At 39.1% G+C, this 21425-nt stretch overlaps 3 protein-coding genes across 4 annotated transcripts; 2 read left to right on the plus strand and 1 right to left on the minus strand.

The window, feature by feature from the left end:
* Positions 1-1996: 1996 nt before the first annotated feature.
* LOC145906086 (cytochrome P450 2C30-like) lies at positions 1997-6657 on the minus strand. Its single transcript, XM_082993469.1, has 7 exons — positions 6434-6657; positions 6119-6294; positions 5541-5659; positions 4645-4784; positions 4315-4433; positions 3761-3934; positions 1997-3412 (listed from the first exon to the last, which is right to left on the minus strand). Exons 1-7 carry the CDS (start codon positions 6616-6618, stop codon positions 2922-2924), a joined length of 1404 nt encoding a protein of 467 aa, XP_082849595.1. The 5' UTR covers positions 6619-6657; the 3' UTR covers positions 1997-2921.
* Positions 6658-14078: 7421 nt separating this feature from the next.
* LOC145906559 (uncharacterized) lies at positions 14079-15879 on the plus strand. Of its 2 annotated transcripts, none has more exons than XR_014402827.1 (3): positions 14079-14350; positions 14667-14815; positions 15116-15879. XR_014402827.1 is itself a non-coding variant. In XM_082993992.1 (3 exons), the coding sequence occupies exons 1-3, from the start codon at positions 14386-14388 to the stop codon at positions 15474-15476; spliced, it is 591 nt and encodes a 196-aa protein (XP_082850118.1). In that variant the 5' UTR covers positions 14079-14385; the 3' UTR covers positions 15477-15879. The 2 variants fall into 2 exon arrangements, 1 of the variants encoding a protein (XP_082850118.1); XM_082993992.1 differs by having other exon boundaries at positions 14079-14466.
* A 3511-nt stretch (positions 15880-19390) lies between these two features.
* Positions 19391-21059, plus strand: LOC145906499 (uncharacterized). The gene is made up of 3 exons (XM_082993928.1): positions 19391-19733; positions 19946-20094; positions 20408-21059. The coding sequence occupies exons 1-3, from the start codon at positions 19626-19628 to the stop codon at positions 20763-20765; spliced, it is 615 nt and encodes a 204-aa protein (XP_082850054.1). The 5' UTR covers positions 19391-19625; the 3' UTR covers positions 20766-21059.
* Positions 21060-21425: the final 366 nt, after the last annotated feature.

Raw genomic sequence — 21425 nt, forward strand, 5'->3', positions numbered from 1 at the left:
CATAACCCTGAGGAAGTCTTGCCGGTTGGTGGACGAAACGTCGGTTGCAATAAACACTTTCGTAACTTAAGTGCCAGAAGGCTAACATGTAATTTCCAACTTCGGTCGACAAGACCCAAGACGTTTATTTAGCGTGGTTGCCCACCGCCCAACCGCAACTTTTCGTCTGCACTTTGCAAGTCCTCAGTCAATCCAGAGAAAATGGAAAAAATAAGTCAAAGTTGCCACAGTGTGTTTGTTCGACACATCCAGCTGTAAATATAGCGGGCAAGTTCTGTCGCCAAAATACATCACATGTAATAACATGCTTTCTCGGAGGTGCAACGTAATGTAACGTATAGCACCGACGCATTATTCTACTGATTAAGTATAAAAAGAAACGCCATTAGAGGCACTCACTCTCACACGCATAAAAGCTACATCTGACAAAAGGCGCCCACTTTCTTATCAAATGAAAACCATGGCTTTCCGGTCCAAAGCACATTCATCCGATTTAACCAAATCTCGCTCCGCACCATTAGGGGGAGGGGAGCAATTTATCAATAAAAGGTCAAATCGAATTAAGGTATTTTTAGGTGAAATACAGGCCCCGCATTCTGTTATCTGATCGACCCCTGCATTTCCTAGAATCAACCCCAGCACGCTTTCCAAGCCTGATTGACTCCAGTCTCCTGCGTAGAGAACTGACGTTAAACGCCCGAAAACAAGTAAAGTGCAAACTCTTCGTTCCAAACGACCACGCTGCGTTTACTTTAGGTCTGTAAAGTGGATAGACGACAATTACCAGACACCGCTCTGCGTCGAGCATTTTGCGCGGTCTTACGATAAACGAGGATCCAAAATGCGTCAGACAAGGTTTGCCAATGATTGAAAGATGTTGTAAATTCTGCCACGCGACTGGCAAATAGGGTTGTGCTTGACTTATATTACCCATAGGTCTTTTCTCAGCGAGACTTTTGGACACAGCACAGTTGAACAGTTTTGACCGCTAAATCAACTTAATTCCGTTCACACAGTTTGACTTACGTCGCAAACCGCAGTCCGCAGCCTATGGCTTTCGCCTTCCTATAGCTTTAGTGTACAAAGCACAGCAGCAATTGCACTGACAATCCTACTGAACGCTTCTTTTTCATGCACAGCATCGTTTTCGTGACATTTTACCCCCACAATCATGTGTTATTGCACAAACTTCAGAATTGGTCACTTCTTAGTGGGCATTACTGTATGTACCAATGGATCTTGACTACCAGTCGTAGTTAATTTTTTGTCGGTCCCTCAATATATATTCTTTCCGCGTTACATGGATTTCTTCTATTGCGAAGGGCACACTTTTGCCTAAGCACATTTCTTCTTTATATGCTTCCTTTTGATCACATTTGAGATTAGCTTTTGTAAAATTACCGGGCGTTAAAGGTTGTTGTAAAACTATACTGGTTCACAAAAATAAAAGATAATTGAGAACCACAGGCACAAACAACTATTGCCCTGCTGTACTGCGGCGCCTTTACCATTGCTAATACGCTACCTGTTATTTTTTACACAGCTCATTGACACGGGTTTAAACTTTCTACACTTTAGGGCGTTTCAGGAAATGAAAATCTCAAAATTAAAGCCACGCTGTCAGCACTTTAACTTGGCTCATTTGTACCCGAAATCCGCTAACCCTCATGATTTTAGTGGCATCCTTCCTTCTGATGCGTAAGCCTTTGCCATCCTTTGTTTTATTTCTGTGGCGGTCGGTGAGTTCCCCGAAAATCAGCAGTGTGTAAAAAGGTCAAGGATGCTCACTTATCATTCCAAGAAGGCAGTGGAAATAACTTTGAGCTGAGAACGCGAAAACAAATCGATCCATCTTTACCCGGTGAACGGTTGCAAATATTTTCTATTCACCTCTTGGGAACAGATTACAGGCTGTGTGCCCATTTACAACAACGTACTCGCCTCGGTTTTGGTTCAATTTCGCACAACAACATTATTAGCCATTGCTTTTATTTGCGTAACTGCGCGATGTCTTGGGCAATAAAATGGAAGCTACAATACAATGTAGGGAGATACAGGTCACTGCACTATAACACAATATAAATCGTTACGATGAGACACCGAAATATCATTAAGTTTACACGTTTTGACACCGAAAAATCATGAATTAAACCTGTGTGCCTGCTAGCCCAAAAGTTAGCCCAGGGCCACAGTCAACAGCTGTATGAAACCTTAAGGTCGAAACAGTGTGTACTCCTGTCAACAGCTCTCAATATTTTCTGACTTCACAAAGTCAGTGGATATTTGCTGCTGACGTTTTGCGATCGTTTACAGCTGCCTCTAGTTCCAGTTCCGTGCTCGAGTTCAGTGGATACACAAGTGGTTTGAGACCGCCAATATGTCCTTAATCTGAAGCGCTCGAACTAGGGGGCGTGTTTGAGGGTTTGCAGCAACTGCAGGTGACCATTTCTGGAGTAGTAACTTTAATATATGCTTGATACGATGTCAGCGATAAAAACAACGCATACAAAGGATAGAACGGATTCGAATCGAATCATGCGTGCTTTGCGCAAAAAGCTACAACGTGGATGAACAAAAAACACAAGAAATAAAACGGCATCGGCACCGATAAAACCGTAGAGGTTATAAGTTCAGGTGCCCATGAAACTACGTAACAAAGGGTGTTTAAATTGCATACGTACACAAATAAAGGCCAATACATGCACAAATTTAAATGATCATGAATGCTTTGCGGCAAGTTTGAGCTAATTTGAGTAACGTTATTGCGGAACAACCCCAACCCGCTTACTTCTTACTAGTGCCGATATTATTCGCAGCAAATGTTTAAATATCAACGTACGTACTATTTAAAGCCAAGGCATGACTTAAAAGAACGATATGTTGTAAAACCCAAACCACGTGTGGAAGCGAAAGACGATTGGTTACTTTCTTGGCGCGAACTTAAGTTTGAAATCAAGGGGACTCAAGATGGCGCTAGACTTGCCGGCAATGTCGACATTGGCGTCGCTGGGGGCGATTGTGACGTCAAACTTATGGAACAAACCAACGGTGTGTGCAAGAACCTCGGTCTCTGCAATCCGCTGCCCGACGCACGAGCGCCACCCAATGCTAAACGGTATCACGTGACCCGATTTCTTGAAGCATCCTGATTGATCGAGATGTCTTTCCGGTCTGAAGACTTCGGGGTCCGGCGCCCAAAACTCCTTGTCGTAATGCACGCTCCAGATATTGGGAACCACGGCGTGACCCCTGGGCACCTTGAAGCCCTTGACACTCGTGTCCTTTGTGACGTAATGGAAGAGACTAGTGGGGGCGATACAACGCATTCTGTAGGATTCTTCGAGAACCGCCATCGTGTAGTTCAGCTCGCTTTTTTTGCAAGTAATCGCTTCTCTCACCGGGTTGTCACAACCTAACACACAAATAAATCTAGCTATCGGTGCGTTGGCAACTCATATTGTGTTGCTATTGCTTCCAGGCATATTGCATTTCAATTAATCTGTTCTTCTGGCACAATTAAACGTACACTTTTATTCACCGATGTTGCGCTGCTATTCAAACTGAACAATTTGCACGAAAATGGAACCTATTCATTGCAGTGCATTTCAAACAAACCTAGCATGGCGTTAATGAAACCACTTGAAAACAGATTAATTAAATCATCGTTATTATTTCGTCATGGTTTACAAACTAGCGATTTCCGTTTTCACTTTAACGCATTAGATCATACGCCACAATAATGACTGGGATGAATAATTACCTCCGAGCACAGAATCCATCTCCTGTTGCATCCGTTTCAAGGTTTCTGGATTCTTCATCATGAAGAGTATGATCCACATGTAGGCCGAACCAGTCGTGGTCGTTCCGGCAAAGACGAAGTCCTCCATCAATACGGCGAGGTACTCCCGCTCCTGCTGGGTGGCGTTTGGAAATGCTTAAAACACAAAAAAGTTGTACTTTAAAACACGATTGCAACGAAAATAAATCTCGAATCAGTGTGTAAATAGTACCTCACTAAAGTCCTCGTTTTTCCCCAAAAAAATAAAAGGCAACCAAACCAAGTGATTTTATATGAGTTTTGTCAGAAAAACAAAGGCATTGCACATATATCAGGTGTAACTGAAATAGTTCAATCTGTGTTATGTGTATGAAAGTTTTAACCAAGCACGACATTAGGACTCTTTTAATAATCCATCAAGCGGCCATCCAATTTTCAAATCCCTATTCTACCAAAATTATATTCCCAAAAATACGAAAATGAACCAAAAAACGATCTTAACTTTCGTCCCCCGTCGCAAACTTTCGTGTTTTTACCTTTGAAAAAGCTCGAAACGAAATCTAAACTGTCCTTGTTTTCGCTCATCCGTTCCTCTGCCATTTTCAACAGGACTTTGATTATCTTCTTCCGGTTTGCGTCAGCCGTTGAAATGAAGCTGCAACACAGAAATCATAATGTTTTAATCACTGCAGTTTCACACATGCGATAAAATCATACATTTTCGCGTATATGACATCGTCAGTTTCTGTTCTTATTCTAATAAAATCCCAAGGTAAAACACTGAGCAGAACACAGGCTGATTTCTGTGGTCTTTACGAATTTTCCCTTTGTACATTAACATTGATGAAAACCAGATGTTTCCTAACCTGCTGAAGGAAGGGATGATTCCCATCCACGGAACGAGAAACAGGACCGTGAACTTGGGGTCTCGTATGTCTGCGTAACACATCTTGACTAGATCCGTCAGTATGGGATCTGTGGGCTCATAACGCCGAGAGAAACATGTCTGGGGAAAGTTATAGGGCGTGAATAAGTCGGCCATAACGATTATAATTGCGCCGGTAGCATAATGCATCACTAAAGTAAATGACAAAATAGGCGTATTGTCACTGGTTGTAATGGCTTATTGCACATTTGTTGTAATAGCATGATGATGAGGTAAATTACCACCGTGGCAGACGTAACAACAAAAAGTACACGTTCGTGTGACTACTGAGCTGTTTCCTGGTGACTGTAACGTTAATGTTTACCCGTTTCTGGCCTTGATGATGTCGTAATACCGCCAGGCAATTGCGTCAACGTAAAAACATTTGGCTGCAAAATATGGTGTATACACAACTATAGTCTTTGATTCCGTAACTACTACAGTCTTTTTTTGCAGAATTGTTTTTTGGAGACCTTGTTACACTTCTAAACATTAACGCTATGATCCAGTATGTTCGCATAATAAAGCTGTCTTATTTGAGATAATTTGTGTTGTCGTAAAGGATATATTCCCGAGAATGCAATGGCAAACCGCACGACGATGGCTTCTTGCTGTCAACAGAAATAATGGCAGAAAGTACTTGGTCGTGTGATCTGTTTACTTGAGACTGTCGCGCTATGGCATGCACGCATTTCCGGGCTATTAATTATGTCAAAGTTACGTGATAAACACTTGGCCTACATAACAGGCTTTGCTGTGGGTGTGTTTTAAGTTACTATGCGAATAAATCGTATTTATACTAAGTTAAACGTTTACTCTTTATGTAAACTTTGATACCTGCATCACTCCGTTTGCCATTGTCATGTTGACGAGCTGAAGAATGTCGTTTTCACCTTCCAACTTGGACAACGTATCCTGAAAGTGACCCGACTCTTCCACAATGCCGTTTTCAATAGCTGCGAAATCATGCTTTATTTAAATAATTGAATTAGAGCCGCAAAAGTCAAACGTTGTTGCCGGTTTAAACTGCAATGCATTCTGGCCAAGTTTTATGAAAAACGAACTCCATACAAAAACACATGTTTACAGCCTTCAGCCGCGAAACGCATGAATGTTAGCCAAATGGAAGGCATGACGACAGCTTTTTTGGTTTCATGGCTTGGGCGTCAACGAAAGTAAATCTTGACTTGAAGTATTCAGTCAAGTGGAAATTATACGTGAAATGGCGAGAAGCAAAACATCAAAATATAATTTAATCTTTGCTACATGCATTTGGCACATCCATATTTTAAGTTTAAACACCTCTGATCTCGGAAGTAGAAAATGCTACATATCTACCAGCCAAACACCTTTGCGAATATGCGGGTCTAGAAAAAAACGAAAAGGTATATTGCAAAGCTTTTTCCTGTACTTACTTTGCCAGATGTCTTTAAACGAGTCGCGCGTGTACGCTCTCCATTTCGTCCACAGCTCGTCGTATTGTTTGAAGAACAAACCTTTGTTGTCTCTTCCCGCCGTCAGGATCTTAGCCTCCAGGCGCCCAGAGTAAGCATCGGCTTTCTCCACAAATGCTTCTTGGAATGCCTCGTACCTTCGTTCCAAAATCAAGGTTTGAATGAGCAAACATTTTGTCCAATAACAGAACATTTACATTTATTTCTCCACGATTGACGTCACTAGGCCACAGCCTAATATTTGCATAATTGGGCAAAACGCACGCATTTACTTACCCTTGTATCACCACGGCTTTTGTGGAACCCATTTTGACCTCGTAAACAGGCCCGTAGTCTTCTTCGGCCCATTTCATGAAGGTTTTTTCCTTGAAATTTACTAAACTGAGCAGGGAACCGACCACCGGGTAACCCCAGGGCCCTGGTAGATCCTTCAGTTCTTCGTTGTTTGCGTTATCAGACATTTCTCGCAGTAAGGTTAACAGTTCAGTTCAGTCACTACAAGTTCTGCAAGTAAACGGTTTGTTCAGCGACTGTTTACAGTAGTTTTTGGCGACAATTCTTGCGAGAGGATGTTGTCTGAAACCCGTCAGCTGCGTAATACGAACAGAAGCTACTTTTTTTAATTAATCCCAAATTCATTGACTTTGTACCAGGGCGCCCTTTTTCAAGTGTAACCAAGCTATCCTGGCTTGGACATAATCCACTATCTAATAAAGTCCTTTTACCAAGTTGCTTTGTGTCAAGCTGTTCAAATACATTACACGCCTTACCCTAGCATGATACACTATAGACTGTGTTGACAATAATAAACCACCTCCAATTGCTTCAATAATATTTTTTGCTCGGACACATGGCCCGCGGCATAGAATGCTTTGGACTTACACGCGGTCCAGCTTATCAGAATTAATCGTCCTGTTAAGTTGTGCTGTTTCGCCCGACACCTTCATTAACTGGAAGTAGACTGCAGGCCCCTGATACTGCCATTTCACCATATGCTTGCGTACACTCACTTTGGAAGCGATTGCAGGGCTTGTCACGCCGCACAAAATGCAATCATCGCGATTTCGAAGTTTTGCATTGTCACGTCATAGCACGCGCGTCGCTTCGTAGGCATCCGGTGTTCAGCAAATCTGTTTACGATTGCTAGCGTAATCACAACACAAGTACTGTCAAGAGAGAAGATACACAACAACGGCTAGCAAAGCTTGTTTTCAATACGCATACAGGCTGAATCATTAACAATACACAACAAAAGAACTGATCGTACCAGAGCCTATAGTATTACGAAAGCATCTATACCCAAAGCACTCGAGTTTGAATTGGCTGAGCAGTGTCGAAAACACTGACACCAGACTTGACTTTGTAGTGTGTTTCGCTTGAATGATTGCACAACGTGGTGGTGTCACGTGACCACCTCATATATATATATAAGTGTTCCTCTGTGCCGTCAAGGGCATTCTATTGCAACCTATGTTACTGTACACTGCTGTTTCGTTCCGTTTATGTTGTGTAAAAAACTACAACAATACATGGTGTCAGAAGCTGGACCTCAAGATATTTGCCTTGTCCACTACCTAAGTGATAGAAGAGTATGGCTTTCCAGATATCGCCGCCGGAATGCTTTGATTTTAACAAGCCGGAAAGCTGGAGGACATGGATTCGCAGGTTTGATCGCTACAGATCAGCGTCTAAATTGTCTGACGAATCAAAGAAAAAGCAAACTGATACACTAATATACCTTCTCGGCGATAAGGCCGATGATATTCTAAACTCTTTCGGTTTATCTGCTGACGAAGTTAAAACGTACGACATTGTAAAAAGAAAGTTTGATGAATACTTTGATGTTCGTAAGAATGTAATTTATGAACGATGTCAGTTTAATTCACGTGCGCAAAGACCTGGAGAAACTATTGATGAATTTATAACTTCACTATTTTCACTAGTCGAAAGCTGCAATTATGGCGAACTAAAAGAAGAAATGATAAGAGATCGTATTGTGGTTGGGTTGCTTGATAAAAGTTTGTCTGAGCAATTGCAACTAGATCCTAATCTAACTTTGAATAAAGCAGTGAATATGGCCAGAAACACTGAGATTGTGAAAAAGCAGCAGGTGGAAATGCGTCGCACATCTCATTCCAATGCCGACGTTGAGCGCGTTCAACGCAAGCGCCAATCAAGCACTGGAATGAAGCCCGAGGGAAGATGCCAGTGGTGTGGAAATGCGAAGGCTCATCCAAGGCAACTCTGCCGAGCGCGCAATGCTACATGTCACACGTGCAACAAGCGCGGTCATTTCCAGTCGGTATGGAAAAGCAAATCACTTCATTTCATAGAAGAAAATAAGTTGCCTTTGTACTTGGGACGGGTGTATATTTGTACCGCTATGTCAGGTAGACAGAAAAATAACATTTCTGTTTTTGTTAATGGCAAAACAATCAACTTCCGTATAGACACAGGTGCGGATGTAACTGCTATTTCTGTTCAACTACATAACTTCTTGGATGCCCCGGAATTGTTACCTTGCAGTGAAGTGTTGCGGGGTCCTCAGGGTGTTCGACTTTCGCTAAAAGGAAAATTCTCAGCCAAATTAGAACATGAAGGTATTTCGTCGGTACAAGATATTTATGTTGTCAAAGGATTACGGCAATCACTACTTGGTTGGCCGGCTATAGAGTCTCTGAATATTCTCAAGTCTCTTTGTGCAGTAAAATCTGAAAGTAAGTTTACCGATTTATACCCCAAGATTTTTTCGGGACTTGGACAATTGACACCCACTTATGATATAAAACTCATACATTCAACAAAACCATTTTGTCTCACTTCACCTCGCAGAGTGCCACTTCCTTTACATGATAAAGTTATAACCGAACTAAAAAGAATGGAAGAAATTGGAGTTATTTCTCGTGTACTTAAACCAACTGATTGGTGCGCCGGCATGGTTGTGGTCCCAAAGAAAAACAAAACCGTTAGAATATGTGTGGACTATACTCACTTAAATAAACATGTTTGTCGCGAACGACTGATGCTGCCTACTGTTGATGCAACACTTGCTCGCCTGTCCGGTTCTAAATATTTTTCTAAATTGGATGCTAATTCGGGATTTTGGCAAATTGTACTCTCAAAAAAATCTCGATTGCTCACCACTTTCATAACACCAGTGGGGAGGTTCTGTTTTAATAGATTACCTTTCGGTATAACATCTGCTCCAGAACATTTCCAAAGACAAATGTCACAAATATTGGACTCACTTCAAGGAGTTTTGTGCCACATGGACGACATTCTCGTGTTTGGAGACACTCAGACACATCACGACGAGCGTTTGATGGAAGTCTTGTCGCGCCTATACAGCAGGCTGGAGTAACGTTAAATGCAGATAAGTGTGTCTTTTCTGCGAAACGAATCGGTTTCTTAGGTCATATCATTGATGAAAATGGTATTTATCCAGATCCTTCAAAAATAGAAGCAGTAGTGTCCATGAAACCTCCTAACGATATAACGGGATTGCGCAGGTTTTTGGGTTTATCAACTCGCAAAATTTGTTCCCCGTTTGGCAGACATATCTAAACCGTTGTGTGGACTGTTACAGAAGGATGAACCATGGCAGTGGCTTCGTCCACATGAAGAATCTTTTAAGGCAATCAAAGATCTTCTCACGAGCGCTGACATTCTTCAACATTATGATCCTCAGGCTGAAACTGTAGTTTCTGCTGATTCATCATCGTATGGACTCGGGGCTGTTTTATTACAGCGAAGAAACGGTAACTTTCGTCCAGTAGCCTACGCATCACGAGCACTAACGAAAACAGAACAGAGGTACGCTCAAATTGAGAAAGAAGCTTTGGCAGTAGCTTGGTCGTGTGAAAAGTTTCGTGAATATTTGATTGGGCTAAAGTTTATTATGGAGACTGATCATAAGCCCCTTCATAGCATCTTAGGAAAAAAGAATATTGATGAGTTGTCCCCTCGATTGCAAAGGTTAAGAATGCGTTTGTTGTGGTATCACTTTGATATAGTTCATGTACCTGGTAAATCTTTGCATGCTGCTGATGCACTCTCTAGATCGCCTTCTCTAAACTCGCTCTCTGCAATTGAAATTACTTTGCAACATGAGATAGAAGAAAACGTTGTTGCGGTAATTGCTAACATTCCCGCATCTCAAACACGGTTACAGCAAATCCGTGACGCGACGAAGTGTGACGTATTAAGTCAAAAAGTTATTCAACTTACTAAAGGCGGTTGGCCTAAACGAGTGTATATCGATTCGCTGCAGCCATATTTCCAAGTGCGCCACGATATAACTGTTGTTGACGGATTGCTTCTCAAAGGCTCAGACTTATTATTCCTGAAGTTCTGCGAAATGAAATTTTGCGCAGTATCCATGTTGGACATCAGGGGATGCAAAAGTGTAGACGAAGAGCCCAAGATTCTGTCTGGTGGCCAGGTATTGCCAACGACATTAATCAATTTGTTTCCAGCTGCATTAAGTGTCAGCGGAATAGAAATATGCCAGCAGAACCAATGATTCCTTCTCTTCTGCCCAGTAGACCATGGGAACGAGTAGGAACAGATTTGCTGTATTTCCAAGGTGAAATGTATCTATTGGTCGTAGATTACTTCTCGAGGTTCATTGAGATGTCCCTACTCGCTCATGGTACGAGCTCATCGGACATTATCAGTCACTTGAAGTCTATTTTTTCCCGTCATGGGATTCCAGACATAGTGATGTCGGATAACGGCCCACAATACAATTCCTATCTTTTTCAGTGTTTCGCCAACGAATATGGCTTCATTCACCAGACTAGCAGCCCACTGTATCCACAAAGCAATGGAGAAGCGGAAAGGGCTGTAAAGACGGTAAAAAGTCTTCTGAGCAAAGCCGAAGACCCTTATTTGGCGTTACTTTCTTACCGTGCAACAAAGTTGGCTTCCGGATACAGCCCAGCGGAGTTGTTGATGGGAAGACGGTTGAAGACGACAATTCCGTGTTGGACGTCGTCTCTTGTCCCTAACTGGTCTTATTTATCGAGTTTCAGAGCTAAAGATCTCGAAATCAAGAAAAATCAAAAGCAAAATTACGACAAGCGACATCGGGTACGGTCTCTACCTGAACTTACCCCGGAAACGTACGCTTGGATCGGTGGAGAGGAAGGCATTGTACGTTCTCAAACTTCACTTCCACGCTCTTACATCGTCGATACCCCAAACCGGTCATTGCGACGTAACCGTCGACACATACGGCCGATTCCAGAACAATGTGAACTACGTACGCGTTCCGGTCGGTTGGTAAAACCACCCGTTCGTCTGGACTTGTAATTCCGGTAATTCCGATTCCGAATTCGCATTTTGAGGAAAGGGGGATGTAGTGTGTTTCGCCTGAATGATTGCACAACGTGGTGGTGTCACGTGACCACCTCATATATAAGTGTTCCTCTGTGCCGTCAAGGGCATTCTATTGCAACCTATGTTACTGTGCACTGCTGTTTCGTTCCGTTTATGTTGTGTAACAAACTACAACAATACATTTTTTAGGTACTTTCAGGCTGTTTTCGCAAACTGGCGTCTTTCCTTTTGAAAATTTTTTAGCTAAAAGGCCTGCTTTTGACATAGTTTTAGACTATGTTAAAAGCAGCTAAAACTATGTTAAAAGCAGGCCTTTTCCATTTATCCGACAATTATTTGTTGCAAAATTCTCTAAAATTAAACATCATTGAAAGTAGAAGTAATGCCATGCTTCCGCATGATCATTGAAAGTAAATAGTATTAATTTTTCCTCTTCATTAATTTTGGTTCAGGATCGATGAAAACCCCGACTACAGCGTTGCATTGCAAGATCTCCATTAATACACTTATATGAAATAAACTCTTCAGCGCCTGGTCTTAAGACTGTCTTCTTCAAAATAAAAGTTTCCACAGTGCAATTTGGTTTAACACAGATTTCAAAACCTTTATTGCAGTATACGGGGACGAACCATAGTTTTAAGTCACGGATCACAAGACGTGGACTTGTCTAATATATTTTGTGCAACTTGATGCAATTAGACAAATTTGCAAGAATATTTGTCCATTTTCGCGGTCACGTTGGCGCTTTACGCACAGAGTCCGTGAAAGATAACAACACTCTTGATCCAAAACGTGAAAAATTTGATCGTTTTTCAATCACGACAAAACCCCAAACTGCGATTTATCTGGAACTAATCGTTCATTTTGCTCAGAATAACTTTTTGGCATCATTCCTCACGAGCACGTTTTGGTTACACAGCTGACTGCGATTTCTGCAGACTGCAACTTCCCATTTCACGCTATGTTTTCGTGCGTTTATTGCAAAGAGGTGTTTTGATTTTGCAAAAATCATTTTACGCAAATGTTTATTATCTATGGGTTTGCATATACGCAATAGTTAATTGACATGGTTGTGACGTCATAATTGTTCAAACTTGTTCGTATATAGGTCGGAGGTTGGCAACCAGCGGCCTCGAAACCGCCTGTGGTTCTTTTATCTTTCTGTCATCGCTGCAAAGAGACAACACGTTTTTTTCGAATTAAAGTTTAATGTAATTAACAAAACAACAGCTTGGTTGTATCAGCACGTTTGGCAAGAGTTTTTGTTATGCTCCTTCACGCATTTTACGTGACGATAATTGGACAACCCGCTAATAATAATTTATTGTCCAATCTCATTATACCGACGTTCTCAAACTGTGCGTCGTTTGGATTTTACCAAATATCAAGGTGTCAAGTTCGCCAACACTAAATTTTAAACATTGGCAAAAAATCGACCTAATAGATTTTGTTGATGTGCTATAATTTTTTTTGCATCGAGTATACATATATGTGGATTCCGGAAAGAGTCCAGTTTGAATACAGTTTTTTCTAAAAAGTTTTGGGAACCGTTGCAAACTAAGGGAACCGTTTTTTTGTGTTGAGAAAGGGGCTAGAAAGTAAAACGAAATAAATCAAAGCAACCGGCATATGTCAGTTGTGTTGCAAAACAAGGCGTCACTTGTGATGTACAACAATACTAGGAGCGGTTATTCAACAAGCATGTTAATTTTGCTGGTCTGTTGGAAAAGGCATTGGAAAAATTAAATAAGTTTGATTTACATAAAATCTACAACGCTTTTCGGCGAGTGTGTAACGGAAGTCTTTTGGATAACAATTTCCTCAATCATTAAGTACATTAATACAAAAATGACAAGCTCTCAAATAATTAGTTACTATAAGTACGCGCAATTTTTTCGTTTAGTTGCCTATCAACAAAAACATCATGCTTAAGAGGAATTTGATAGAAATGTTTATTTGATGCATAATCCCTTTTGGATATACTTTTTCCATTCAGGATATACTTTTTTGATCAACAATGAGCATTATTTATTGTAATTAGGAATATAAATTACCTCATAAAAAGTAAGATTTCTATGAACGTGACACAGCGAATTAGAGACAAATTTTCGTTAGACACTTTCTGAACTAAAATACTCTCACCTCACGGACGGGCGAAACGGGACTTCCCCGTTTCATGCGTGGCTACTCAACATTAGTTTTCACGAAGACTTTGCAATATTATAACTCTAATATTTAGTTTGTTTATGCAAAAACGTTGTTACACACTAAGAGAATTTTGTTTTTTGGTAGATTTGCCTAAAGACCAAGAATTTTGATACTTTAGGACGTGTGTAGCATTGCCGAAGCATGTGGTGAACGAAACAAACGTTTCGTTGATGGAATATGTTTTGCTTGCTTTTAAAATACCTCTATGCAATGCCTTGATAACTATTTTAGTTCAGAAAGAATGATATTTCCAACAAACATGTGTGAAAAGCTAGTTTAACATATCACGAGAACCGGGGAAATCCCGTTTCGCCCGTCCGTGAGGTGGTTAAAGTGTCTACCCAAATTTTCTAACGCGAGAGCGGAAGTTTGGGTCACAGTTGTGACGTCACGTGAGAAACGGAAGTGTGAAAAGGTGTTGTTATGTTTGTGTTTGTTTCTGCTGTCAAAGAAGGATGTTAGATAGAAGATTGGTTTATTGTGGATCGTAGCGAAGCTTACCACGTGTTTTGCTAAATGGAAAATTGCGACATACTATTGCAACACCCCGGTCGCAACACCCAGCCTACTATTGCAACACCCCGGTCCAGCCCATATGGTGTTTTACCTGATGGAACAGAGGAGAGAGTTGACTGGAAGATATAGGTAATTGAAATTTACCACGTGTTTGGTAATAGAGAATGGCGGCCGGTGTTAGTTTACTTGTTTTGTTGTTAATTGTATGTGCTGTTCAAATAAATGTCACACATCCATTATCTGCGGTAAGTAAGTTTTCAACATTTCTGCTTTTAATTTGTATTTTAAACTAAAACTTTTCCTTTACACTATTATGGCTATAAAGAAACTTAAGTTGATAATGAATGATCAAGAGTATTTTACCAATATGTCTTTCACAAGTTCAAGATATTATCATCACTATGCAAAAATGTAATTGCTTACTTTTTGTTGTGAATGTGTGTAGAATTGTGGGGAAGGCGAGCACATAATAAATGGAAAGTGTGGAAAGTGTAGCACTGCTCAGTTTTTCAATAAAACAGAACGAAAATGTCAAGATTGTCCGACAGGCTACTCGAATCCAAATCAAATTTCACATTGTGAAAGTGACACCAGGTAAATTATATATATTGGTATTTAAAACTACAAAAACTGTTTTTTAAATGCTTGTTTTTGAGCTTCTAACTATACACACTTTGTTGTAAGCTTCTATCCTAATAGTTATTATAAGCATGGCTGGTAGATTTATTGCAACATGTTGTAAAGTTCTGTGTTAGTGTGACAAATATTTTTTTAATGTGCAAATCCCTGGTAAGTTTTTGCCCAGATACTTTAGTCAAATGCTGATTCAAGAATTTCATTATTAATACAATAAGTGAACATAGAAGTAAAAGGTATACATCTTTTTTTTTACAGTGATGCTGATAAATTGGAGCCCATAGACCGACCAACTACATTCTCCACAAATATAATAGCAATAACTGAGCCTCCACCACCAGGCATAGTTGAGGTAAATCAGGAAACTGCAGATGACATGACCACATTGCCGCCAACTAGTCCTGAACATACCACCAAGAAAAGGTATCCAGAAAGTTTGACAACAACTCTGATGAAAGCACCATTACCCAATCCTCCACAACAAGATAAGATCGATGTGCCACATGATTTTTTGAACAAACATGGAAGTAATTGGCCTATATTTATTATTAATGGCTTTTTATTAGTGGTTCTTCTTTTGGTATTACTGGCTCTGCTTTGCTTATACTGTATTAATTAATTAAAGCCAAGATTTTCAAACTCTCAAACAATTCGGTACTAAGAAATGCTATGCGTTTGTCTCTTCAAAACAGTTTATATTTTATAGCATTTGTTTCATAGCCTAAAATGTTTTTGTTAGTATTGCAACAATACAATTCAAGTCTTCCTGTTAAAAATCTTACACTTAAAATGAACAATTAATACCTATCTTAATTATGTAGTTTCACTTATACACAAATGCTTTATGTTTTCATAATGTTCCAAATTTGTTTAAAATGCTGAAATCTTGTTAGAACAACATTTTGTCTCATTATCATGTTTTTTTTTCATTTAATTTTTTAACTACTGTACTGCTTCTTCATTATTCAGTTAGCTTTTGTTACTTTGCTATTTTGTTCTATAAATAAAATGCTTATGGACTATATGATGGAAGTTGGTTTGGGATTAAATCTCTTGGGTTTTTGTCAGTTACCTACTGGCTGTAAAAAAGGCCTTCTTCAATGCACCCCGAACTGAAGAAGTTATGGATGATAAAAGTAGATTAATATAATTTTAGCATTAAAAATCAGGTACCTGTCCACGAAGCATTTGCAACCGGTCGTAATAGGAAGAATCAATTAGTTGCAATAACTTAATGGACTTCAAGTACGCAGTTACGACCAACACGAAGCCTATGCATGGAAATTAACTAACAATATAAGAAGTTGCGAAAATAGGTTGCAAGCTTGACCGTGAAGCCTATGTATGGAAATTAACTGACAATATAAGTAGTTGCGAAAATAGGTTGCAAGATTGATCGTGACAGAAATTATTTCCTCATGGCCTTGTTTTGCATTGTAAATAACTCTTAATTGTCTCAGAGATATTTCACAGAGTCTCAATGACGCTAGCGCGTGATAAGTCTCGTAAATTGTATTGTTTTTTTCTACTTATAGTCTTGCAAAGTAATCAGACCTTGCAATAATTCTCTGGATAACGATTGTATGTCATCGGCTTCATTAAAACGGCACATTACAACTCTTCAATAGAATCAAAGCGAGTAGAATATAATATAATAATCTTTTCAGGTACATACTGGGCTTTTTAAAAAACCTCTCCATACTGCGCACTGGTTGGTCAATAATGTCACGTGATATCATGAGGCGCTTGAAGTAATATAATACAAGAACATAGGTGTGATATGACATAAGCATAGGAGAAAATTTTATGTGGTAAACAGGATGTTGAATGAATCACTTTACTCGAGAACATTCGATAGCTAAATCAATTGTGTCACATTATTGGATTATGCAAAACATGTGCAAAGCTGCACGCAAAACATTACGCAATACAAGCACTGGTTTCTGTAACGTATGTTACAGACTTATATGTTCCCACTGGTAAAACTTTTGAAGACTGTAATTTACATTCGCTATTTATGCTGTGATTTGCCATATTTTTAGGCCAGACTCAAGAATATTACTTTAGTCAAATCGGTTCTGAGTGCAAACAAGTTTGGGGACCCTTTCTTTACACAATTCATTACAACCTACGAAATAGCAGAATGCAGGCTGTAACGAGAGGTAGCTACTTTTTATTGCCGCAGCATGTATAATTTATAAACAAATATTCTAATACAATTTATATAAATATACAGGGTCAGAATAAAGCGAGTACTTCGAAGACCACCTATTGTTTCAATGCAATAAGGACAAGATAGTTGTTCGTTCATCGAAACAAGTTGCATTTTCTGCAACTCTTGGTCTGGTGGTTTACTGTAGTGCTTTTCAACCTGTGGGACCATCCGCACTGGTGCGCATGAGAAAATTTGTTGTGCGGATGGCAACATGGGTGTGGATGAGTGCGGATGACAATCGTCCGATAAAAGGCTATTTAGTCTAAGAATTTTTCATATTTAGTTACGTACACTAGCTTCAAGAAGCAACGCTAATCCTTCCCCTTTAATCGTCGGTAGGTTTTCAATCGTTTAAATTTCGAAACGCCCAAGAAAGGGCAATTTATCATGAAGCCTGGCTGTTGGTATTAGTTATGTACATCCTGGGGTTCGCAAACATTTCATGCGCGGTTTGGTCGCATTGTGCGGATGAAATTTTCGTGCCACAGAAAAGTGCGGATAGAATTTAAAAAGGTTGAAAAGCACTAGTTTACTGGAATTACGCCTTGCTGACTCACATACTTTTTGAGTGAAATGAGTGCAAATTTTATGTGTACAAGCAGTGAGAACTAGTTTGGATTAGATTTTAAGTCCTGGGTCATATTAGGAATGTTTTTGTTCACACGGGGATAGTAATTTGTTGCCATCAAAATACATTATGTTGTTTGGAAAAAAACTGTAATTAACAAAATTATAACAGGTAAAAATTTCTTCTTGTAGAAAAATATGCAGGCTGTAACAAAAGGTAACTTTTTGTACCGGGTTTTAACTGCAGCTGATACACCAGCTGTAACGAAAATGGTTCTTGATCATTATATCACGCAATGTCCAGGCATGATTATTTTTCAAGTTGATCCATCTGAAATACAGGATATGTACCTTCGGGCTCGAAACCGCCTGTGGTTCTTTTATCTTTCTGTCATCGCTGCAAAGAGACAACAAGTTTTTTTCGAATAAAAGTTTAATGTAATTAACAAAACAACAGCCTGGTTGTATCAGCACGTTTGGCAAGAGTTTTTGTAATGCTTGTTCACGCATTTAACGTGACGATAATTGGACAACACGCTAATAATAATTTATTGTCCAATCTCATAATACCGAGGTTCTCAAACTGTGCGTCGTTTGGATTTTTGCCAAATATCAAGTTCGCCAACACTAAATTTTAGACATTGGCAAAAAATCGTCCTTGTAGATTTTGTTGGTGTGAATTTTTGCATCGAGTATGTGGATTCCGTGATAGAAAGAGTCCAGTTTTTTCTAAAAAGTTTTGAATTGGTTGATTGCAAACCACTCACATATTCATGTTATTTTGTATTATGTTTTATGAAGTCTATATATAGCCTTTTTCGGAATTTTACAGCACAAACTAAGAGAACCGTTTTTTTGTTGGGAAAAGGGCTGCAAGGTAAAACGAAATAAATCAAAGCAACCGGCATATGTAAGTTGTGTTGTAATACAATGTGGCGCTTGTAATGTACAATAATAGGAGCGGTTAATAAACAAGCATGGTAATTTTGCTGGTCTGCTATATTGCACAGGAAAAATGAAATAAGTTTGATTTACATAAAATCTACAGCGCTTTTCGGCGAGTGTGTAACGGAAGTCGTTTAGGTAGCAATTTCCTCAATCATCAAGTAGCCTACATCAATGCAAAAATAACACGCTCTCGAAAAATTAGTTCCTTTAAGTACGCGCAATTTTTTCGTTTAGTTACCTATGAAAAAACATCATGTTCAAAAAAGAATTTGTCAGAAATCTTTGTTTGATATCTGATCCTTTTAAATATACTGTTTCTATTCAAGAACTAATGAACAATGGGAAAATACTACTACACCGGGTCACAAAGTTTTTTCCAAACTTGATCCACGTATAAGTCTGTGTAAAACAGAAATCTGTGAGAATTTTAATGATTAGGTGTAAACAGGGCCACCACCTGTTGTTTTTGTTTACAAATTTGAGTTGAAATGCTACACGAAATCGTAGCGTTAATATTCGCACAGATTTCTATGTTACATAGGCTTATATGTGGATCAAGTTTGGAAAAAACTTTGTGACCCGGTGTAAAAGTGTCTCCTCAACAATGAGCATTATGTATTGTAATCACCAAAATATATCACATTAAAAATACCGGTAAGGTTTCTATGGAATTTAACGTGACTTTGCCACTGATCTCCCGTTTCGCCCGTCCGTGAGGTGGTTTGAGTGTCTATCATAGAGATCAGTGGACTTGGCGAATTTCGCAATTTCTGACGCAGCCACAGTTGTGCTGTGACGTCACATCGAAAACAAAACGGAAGTGTAAGAAGGTGTTGTTGTTGTGTTTGTTTCTGTTGCTCAAGTAAAATGTTGGAAAGTAGATTGGTTTGTTCTGAATTGCGTGCTTGTTTTGGATTCGTATCATAGTTTTTAAAATCAAAGCAGTGCAAAATTGCGAAATACCAATGCAATACCTGGGCCCGCCCGGGCCGGCTCTTTTATTTCACCAATAAAAAAAATGGGTGATGAAAACTTACCATGCGTGCTTTGCTAAATGGGAAAATGACGGCTGGTAACTTTAATTTACATGTTTTGTTGTTGATTTCTTGTGTTGTTCAAATAAATGTCACACATCCACTATCTGCGGTAAGTAGTTAGCCTATGATATATTTCACATTTCAGCTTTTAATTTGTATTTCAAACTGAAACTTTTCTTTTAAACTAGTATGGCTATAAAGAAACTTAAGTTGGAAACAAATGATAAAGAGTGCTTTTCTAATTTGTCTTTTACAAGTTCAAGATATTATCATCACTATGCAAAAATGTAATTGCTTACTTTTTGTTGTGAATATGTGTAGAATTGTGGGGAAGGTGAAAACATCATAAATGGAAGGTGTGGAAAGTGTAGCACTGCTCAGTTTTTCAACAAAACAGGAAGAATATGTCAAGATTACCCGACAGGCCACTCAAATCCGAATCAAATTTCACACTGTGAAAGTGACACCAGGTAAATTATGTATGTTGAAACTACAGAAATTGTTTGTTAAATGCTTTGTTTTTTGGCTTATAACTTTACACACTATGCGACCCAAATACCTTAGTATAGCTATTATAAGCATGACTGGTAGCTTACTAGCAACATGTTACAAACTTCTGTGTTAGCAAAGACAGATACAAATATTTTTTTACTAATCAAAACCATGGTAAGCTTTTAACTACCCAGATTTTGCTCAGATACTTTAGTCTTGCTGATTCAAGAATTTCCTTACTATACAATGTGTGAACGTAGCAGTAAAAGGTATACATCTTTCTTTTAACAGTGATGCTGATAAATGGGAGCCCATAGATCGACCAACTACATTCTCTACAAATATGATAGCAATAACTGAGCCTCCACCACCAGGCATAGTTGAGGTAAATCAGGAAACTGTAGCTGACATGACCACATTGCCGCCAACTAGACTTGAACATACCACCAAGAAAAGGTATCCAGAAAGCTTGACAACAACTGTGAAAGCACCATTACCCAATCCTCCACAACAAGATGAGATGGATGTGCCACATGATTTTTTGAACAAACATGGAAGTAATTGGCCTATAGTTGTTATTGATGGCTTTTTATTAGTGGTTTTTCTTTTGGCATTACTGGCTCTGCTTTGCTTATACTGTATTAATTAATTAAAGCCAAGATTTCCAAACTTTGAAACAATTCAGTAGTAAGAAATGTTAAAAATCTTACACTTAAAATGAACAATTAATACCCATCTTAGTTATGTAGTTTCACTTATACACAAATGCTTTATGTTTTCATAATGTTCCAAATTTGTTTAAAATGCTGAAATCTTGTTAGAACTACATTTTGTCTCATTATCATGTTTTTTTTTCATTTAATTTTTTAACTACTGTACTGCTTCTTCATTATTCAGTTAGCTTTTGTTACTTTGCTATTTTGTTCTATAAATAAAATGCTTATGGACTATATGATGGAAGTTGGTTTGGGATTAAATCTCTTGGGTTTTTGTCAGTTACCTACTGGCTGTAAAAAAGGCCTTCTTCAATGCACCCCGAACTGAAGAAGTTATGGATGATAAAAGTAGATTAATATAATTTTAGCATTAAAAATCAGGTACCTGTCCACGAAGCATTTGCAACCGGTCGTAATAGGAAGAATCAATTAGTTGCAATAACTTAATGGACTTCAAGTACGCAGTTACGACCAACACGAAGCCTATGCATGGAAATTAACTAACAATATAAGTAGTTGCGAAAATAGGTTGCAAGCTTGACCGTGAAGCCTATGTATGGAAATTAACTGACAATATAAGTAGTTGCGAAAAT

Source organism: Ascidia mentula, chromosome 6 (assembly GCF_947561715.1).
Source record: "Ascidia mentula chromosome 6, kaAscMent1.1, whole genome shotgun sequence".
NCBI lineage: Eukaryota > Metazoa > Chordata > Ascidiacea > Phlebobranchia > Ascidiidae > Ascidia > Ascidia mentula.